At 46.1% G+C, this 7036-nt stretch overlaps 1 protein-coding gene across 6 annotated transcripts in view; it reads right to left on the bottom strand.

Moving 5' to 3' along the window:
* Window positions 1-1905: 1905 nt before the first annotated feature.
* Window positions 1906-7036, bottom strand: part of LOC147251634 (zinc finger E-box-binding homeobox 2-like) — a 31663-nt gene continuing 26532 nt past the window's right edge. For 3 of the 6 annotated variants that reach the window (XM_086219462.1, XM_086219461.1, XM_086219460.1), the window contains 2 exons: window positions 6742-6925; window positions 1907-4987 (listed from right to left, as the gene is read on the bottom strand). In XM_086219462.1, the coding sequence (XP_086075588.1) occupies window positions 4392-4987; window positions 6742-6925 (780 nt within the window). In that variant the 3' untranslated portion in view covers window positions 1907-4391. The other 3 variants (XM_086219463.1, XM_086219464.1, XM_086219465.1) reach the window with 3 other exon arrangements.

Genomic DNA, 7036 nt, shown 5'->3' with positions numbered 1-7036 from the left:
AGAGATAAAGAGAGAGAGAAAGGAGGAGAGACTGATGGACAGAGACAAAGACAGAGAATGCAGGAAGACAGAGAGACAGAGATAAAGAGAGAGAGAAAGGAGGAGAGACTGATGGACAGAGACAAAGACACAGAATGGAGGAGGACAGAGAGACAGAATGAAAGAGAGGGACAGAGATAAAGAGAGAGAGAAAGGAGGAGAGACTGATGGACAGAGACAAAGACAGAGAATGGAGGAGGACAGAGAGACAGAAGGAAAGAGAGGGACAGAGATAAAGAGAGAGAAAGGAGGAGAGACTGATGGACAGAGACAAAGACAGAGAATGGAGGAGGACAGAGAGACAGAAGGAAAGAGAGGGACAGAGATAAAGAGAGAGAGAAAGGAGGAGAGACTGATGGACAGAGACAAAGACAGAGAATGGAGGAGGACAGAGAGACAGAAGGAAAGAGAGGGACAGTGACAAAGAGAGAGAGAAAGGAGGAGAGACTGATGGACAGAGACAAAGACAGAATGGAGGAAGACAGAGAGACAGAAGGAGAGAGAGAAAGGAGGAGAGACTGATGGACAGAGACAAAGACAGAGAGACAGAAGGAAAGAGAGGGACAGAAATAAAGAGAGAGATAAAGGAGGAGAGACTGATGGACAAACGGGGACGTGAGCAGGTGGCGCTACGGGTGGCAGCTGGAGCCTCTTCAGGTCTGGAGCCTCCTCCAGCAGCACCAGGATCTGGGATCTGTGATCAGGATGGGAGTGAAGGGTTCTAGCTGGATCATAGGGGACTAGGAGCTCTGTCAGGGATGAAGGAGCCTGATTGTTGAGGACTTTGATGGTAGAAGGAGAATTTTAAATTCTGTTCTGAATCTGACAGGGAGCCATGCAGAGAAGCAGTCCAGGAGAGACCTGGTCTCTGCTACCAGTTCTAGTCAGGGGGGCAGCAGCGTTCTGGACCAGCTGGAGAGTCTGTAGGGACTTATTAGTCCAGCCTGGTAGGAGGGAGGTGCAGTAATCCAGCCTGGAAGTGACAAAAGCAGGGACTAGTTTTTCTGCATCTTCTTGAGCCAGGATGTGTCTGATCTTAGCGATGTTACGTAGATGGAAGAAGGCGTCCTGGAGATTTGTTGAATGTGGGAGTTAAAGGGTCCTGGTCAAAGAGAACTGCTAGGTTCCTACGGTGGTGCTGGGGGCCAGGGTCTCATCAGATCAGGTGGTCCTCAGGTGTTTGGGCCCAGCACCAGAACTTCAGTTTATCAGAGTTTAATGATGTGCTGGTTGATTATCTTTTATACTTATTAACTTACATCCCCATATTATTAGAAAAACCTTTACTCGACAAACAGCCAACAGTCTTTTCTGCGAGAGGTCCCGGGTTCAAATGGCGGATGAGCCCCCATTCGTCATGACCTGGCTCAACGGTCACAACAAAAAAGGAGACCACACCTTGATGACATTACAAACAAAGGTATTTATTAAACCAAATCTGACTGAATTACAATTACAAAGGAACTATTCACAAAATGAGATGTGGAAAACCAGTTGGATCAGTAGTGCAGTGTGTGGATGTGTGTGTGCTGGTGTTGTCTGTGTGAACAAAACAAAGGGGAAATCAAACCAACAGAACCCACGCGGTGCCTGGAGAAGAGAGAAAGAAACTGAGTAACTGCAGGGGTTTAAATCACTTCAGCCACACAGGGCCCAGGTGTGCTGAGGAAATCACTGCACCTGGAAGAGAGAGACACAAGGACACGCCCACCAGCCAACACAAAGACAGACCCAGATGACTTGGACAAGGGACCTGAGGCACCACAGATGAGTTTACATAAAAAAATCCTCCATCCATCCCTCCATCCATCCATCATCCCTCCCTCCATGTTCCCCCTCTTCTCCTGTTGAGGGTGGTGGGGGTGGAGCCTATCCCAGCAGCCTTCCCCCTGGACAGGTCACCAGTCCATGGCAGGGCCAACACATAGAGACAGACAACCATTGGCTCTCCCAGCCACGCCTACGGTCAATTTAGAGTCTGGATTAACCTGGTCCCTCTTGATGTCTTTGGACTGTGGAGGAAGCTGGAGTACCAGAGAGAACCCAGCAGGAACAGGGAGAACATGGAGACTCACCCAGAAAGACCCCGTGCTGCAGCCGGGGCTCCACCCACAACCTTCTTGCTGGGGGGCCACCGTGAGGACCACTGCTCCACCCACAACCTTCTTGATGGGGGGCCACAGGGAGGACCACTGCTCCACCCACAACCTTCTTGATGGGGGGCCACAGTGAGGACCACTGCTCCACCGGGCCGCCACATAAAAAAATGAATTTGTCATTAATGACATTGTGCTGTACTCGGGTGTGTCGGTTCATTGATAATCATGTCACATACATCCAATTTAAATTGTAATTAGAACTGTTCTGTAGGTTTCATGTGAAAACACCAGCTTATCATGACTCAAAGACACAATGTGCTACAAGAAGAATAACACAACTTTATTAAAATTGAATTTGGCTACATTTATTTGAGCATGTCCAAGAGAAATTAATAATTCAATAGTAATATCTGAGACATTTCATCATCAGCCCCGTCCTCCTTGGACAAAGATAAAAAATACAGTGTTTCACAATAATATCATAAAAAAGTTCCCCAGTTTGGAATTTCCAGTGGTTTAAAGGACAAAAACTAAAAACTGGAATGTTCCAAACAGCACAGATGCGCTTGATTCATAATTTCGCCACAATCGTCCGGGGCTGAGTCATTTCACTCAAATATATCTGTTTGTGAGGAACTCCAATACTGTACACTACAGTATGAAATAAATAAAATTAGGAAATATAAAATGAGTCACATAAATAAAATGGTGCACTTTCAAATAAAAAAACAAACACAAATTGATGCTGGGATATTCAACCAAGAAAGTAACACTGACAAAAAAATACTGTAGCAGAACGAAAAACCTCTGAAAATTGCACAAACACATGTAAACTAAGAAACTGCAGTGGAGCTATGGTACATCTGACAAAGTTGGAAAGAAGATGGTGGAAGGTGAACACGGATGGCACAGGTGAGAGGGTTTGCATATAAGGCGTTCTCTAGAGACACGACCCACGCGGCAGCGTCATCTCACACGCCGCTGCTCCTTAAGACTGACGAACGTTTTACTTTGAAAATCACAGATTTAAATCCGTGGATAAATGGATGAGGATGGATGGACAGATTTAAATTGTATATATAACCTACAATTATGTGGTTTTCAAGAATTAACAATTTTACAGTAAAAGAGATGGATATATGACATTGACAGGAAGTGGCGAAGCCTCTTTCACACTCCATTTTTTTGTAGTGATTTTGGGGACTTGAGTGCAATTTCCTGTTGATGGTTTGACACAACAAGAAAAAGGAAGTTAAGGACATTATAGCACCACTCAGCTTGTAGGTCTCCCTAACACTGAACTTTAAATCAGCTGGACTTCAGTGACGACATGGAGACGCTCATCAAGACACATCAGTGGCGGACTGAACCAACATTACTGACGAGGCGTCTCCTCTCTGAGCAGATGGAGACTAAGATGTGCTTTGATTTCATTGGCCCTGCTCATTTTTACAGGTCATCAAAAGCCAGATTTTCATCTAGGTTGCTAAATTACATAGCCAAGCTCACCATGAACACTAGAACTGGGGAATCAGCCAGCTGAGCATCAGACCAGAACCACAGAGAAACAGCACACAGACTGGAATGGAACTGCAGGGAGCATGAGCTGAGCACGAAGACTGGAAACAGAGCAACAGTTAGCCTGGTTCTGTCCACGCCCTGAGATGTTATTCTTTCATGATGCGCTGATGCAAACATTTTGTTACCAAGCATTTAGATGGCGTTGGCATGAGACGTTAGGAAGACATTGGATTCTGGTTCCTAACAACACAACTGGAAATATAGAAATTAAATTTCTGCTGATTTTGTGTTTTACATCAAATTGATGTTGCAGTTCGATGACATTCTGACATCACATTCGACCAAATATTTAAAAACGTAACATTTAGGGTTAAAGTGTATGTTGCTGTGGGACGTTACCCTTGCTGAGGACACTGATACGTTCAATTATCCTGGTCGTCGTCCACACCAAGAACACGTTATCATCCTGCGTCAATAATCCCTCTGAGTAGCCACTTCACCTTGCTAGATGGAATAATACTCTTGTCCTGTCACACGACGACATGTAAATGTAGCAACCTTTATGCTTTGCAAAGTTAAGCTGACCACATCAATGAGAACACTGAAAACATCATGTCAGTGGCATGTTGGCTGTTTTTATGCATATGAAAACAGTTTGAATCCTAAATCTGGGTCAGAGAGTGGCATGCGCTCGTCTCTTGTGGGGATCCTGAAACAAACATCGTTCTCAGATTAGTCGTCCTGGTCCAACTTGCTGTCTGTCATCCCTTCTTGTGAACCCTTGTCCATCAGTGGCATCGTGGTTTTGCCCGCCACGTCGTCCCTCATCAAATCCAGCATACTCCGGCTGTTGCTGCCCCCCCCCTCTTCATCACTGAAACCTGCTTCTTGTCCGTCTGTCACTTCCTCATACATCTTGTTCACATCCCTCTTGCCTCCTCCTGCCTCAGTGCCATCCCTCAGGATTGTACTGCCACTGCCGGCGTCCTCCTGCTGGTCCTCAGGGTCTGAGTATCCGAGAGGCCCCAGACCCTGCAGGTAAACTCTCCTCATCAACAGCTCAGTGGGCTCCAGGCTGGTTGCCACCACACCACCGCCACCCTTGTCCCGTGCTTCCTTGTCTGCAGCCTCTCGCTCCTCAGCCTCCCTCTTGCAGTAGGAGTAGCGGTGGTTCATGTGCTGGGAGTACGAGCCCGAGTGTGAGAAGCGCTTGCCACACTTGTCACACTGGTAGGGTTTCTCTCCTGAGTGGAGGCGCGAGTGCTCTATGAGATGGTGCTTGTGTTTGAAGGCCTTCTTACAGATCTGACACTGGTGAGGGCGCTTGCCTGCGGAGACACAGAGGGGCGGAGCACAGGGACAGTGAGGACGCCATACCACCATGTGATGTCGATAAAGGAACACAATGCCACAAAGTAACAAGCCAGTGGTCAAGTAATTAGACGATATGTTCAATTACTGTCAGAAAGCTCCCCCTTACGTCTGTCTGCTGTCTGCAAGGGGAACAGCTTTATTTCACTTGCAGGTCACATGACCCTGCAGTAGACACAGAGGGTTATCATCTGTGAATGGGCAGGGCTCTGCTATCAACAGTAAACATGGAAGCAATGAAACTGGATCCATCCCTGCGATGGCAACAGTGAATTCTGTAGAGATGTTTGAAAAGCTATGAAGCTGTGGTGACAGGATGACATCACAACCCAAGGCCTGAGGAGGAGGAGCATGATGATTCCTTCACAAGGCTCCTCCCTCGCAACACACAAAGGCAGAACAGGTGAGACATTGGGAGTCCAGAATCGCATCAGGAAGATTGCACTTCAGTGTTCAGTGACACTGCTCTGACATGTAACCTACCAACAAACTGACGTCCTCAAATAAATAATGTGACACATTTGCTTCAATCAGCAAATTTCAGGTTAAAATCTTTATGTATTTTGAAAGCGTAGAAATGGCTGACATCTATTGAGATGTAGTGACAGGAAGTCAACGTGAAAAAAATCACTGAAAAGATTCTAAATTTACAAAAGCGAGATTATGACCTCTGTCCCCAAAGGAATGAAACTATATTTGTAATTATTATATTAGTTTTCATGTTTAAAGAAGGAGCTGATTGATTGTCCAGAAAACACTTGCATAACCAGGTAACCGTAGTGTCACCAGGAAAGACGCTTATCATCGGGAACCACTTGTATGACCAGGGAACACTCTCATGAAACTCTCGTATGACCAGGGAACACTCGTGTCACCAGAGAACACTCATATCACGAGGAAACAAATGTATTAAGCAGTTGGAACATCTCCCCCTTTTCTTGAGACTTAGCATATCTAAGGTCTGAAAATACCATATAAGGTCAGTAGAGGAAATTTGAGGTGAAGGTTCTGCTCTCAGAAATCCATCAATAGAAACACACATCACTTAGAAAAGGCCATGGAGACACCAGCACCAAACAATGAGAGAACTGACCCGTGCTGTTACAGTGTCACAGGTAATGTGCTCCGAAAAGAATAAGAAAATGAAAGTTTGACATGATATCAGACGTCAAAAATGATCTCTCCAAAAACGTCTTGCCAAAAAAACAATTTGCCAAGCTGAGGAGGTCTATGACTGGAACAACAGGTGGAGTCAAAAGGATACCACTGACAAGGACATGATTATATGAGGTGGATCTGTCAAGTGTTAGATCTTTGGGTCATGCGACAGTGATAAAAACATTAATTCCTTTGATGGATGAACACACACACACACACACACACACACACACACACACACACACACACACACAAACACACACACACACACACACACACACACACACACACACACACACACACACACACACCATATCCATGTCTTCCTCTCCTATTTTCATCCATCTGTTTCTACAGTCAGAATGATGATGATGAAGAGTGTCATGATTAACGCTCCCATTACCACTAATGCACCCCCCCACCCGCTGAAAAAAGGAGCATGTTAAAGTGGACAGAGAACGAAACTGAAACAACAAGAGAAGGTGAAGAAGTGTAGGAGGAAGAGGAGGTTGAAGGTGGGGGGGACAGAAGAGTGTCCGAGTGTCATATATACCTGTGTGCTCATATTTGTGTCTTAGGAGGGAACTGGTCTTCTGGAATGTTTTGTCGCACAAGTCACACGCGTACATACCACTTTCAGACTTCTTCATCTTCTTCCTGGCGAGCGGCAAGTCACCGTCTGCCAGGTCATCCAGGCCTGACAGAAAGTCCGCTGCCGTCCTGTCCAGCAGCTCACCCTGAGACACAAACACACACATTGTTCCAATAATCCCACACCTGTTGGCCTTCTGGTGGGACCCCCCACCGCCACCATGATCCCACGTCTGGACGGAGCTTAAAGGTGGGTA

This window comes from Aulostomus chinensis, chromosome 12 (assembly GCF_037954235.1).
Source record: "Aulostomus chinensis isolate RoL2024-O1b breed Wild chromosome 12, RoL_Achi_v1.0, whole genome shotgun sequence".
NCBI lineage: Eukaryota > Metazoa > Chordata > Actinopteri > Syngnathiformes > Aulostomidae > Aulostomus > Aulostomus chinensis.
The sequence above is the reverse complement of the archived record's forward strand: the minus strand, read 5'-3'. Positions and strand labels throughout refer to the sequence as shown.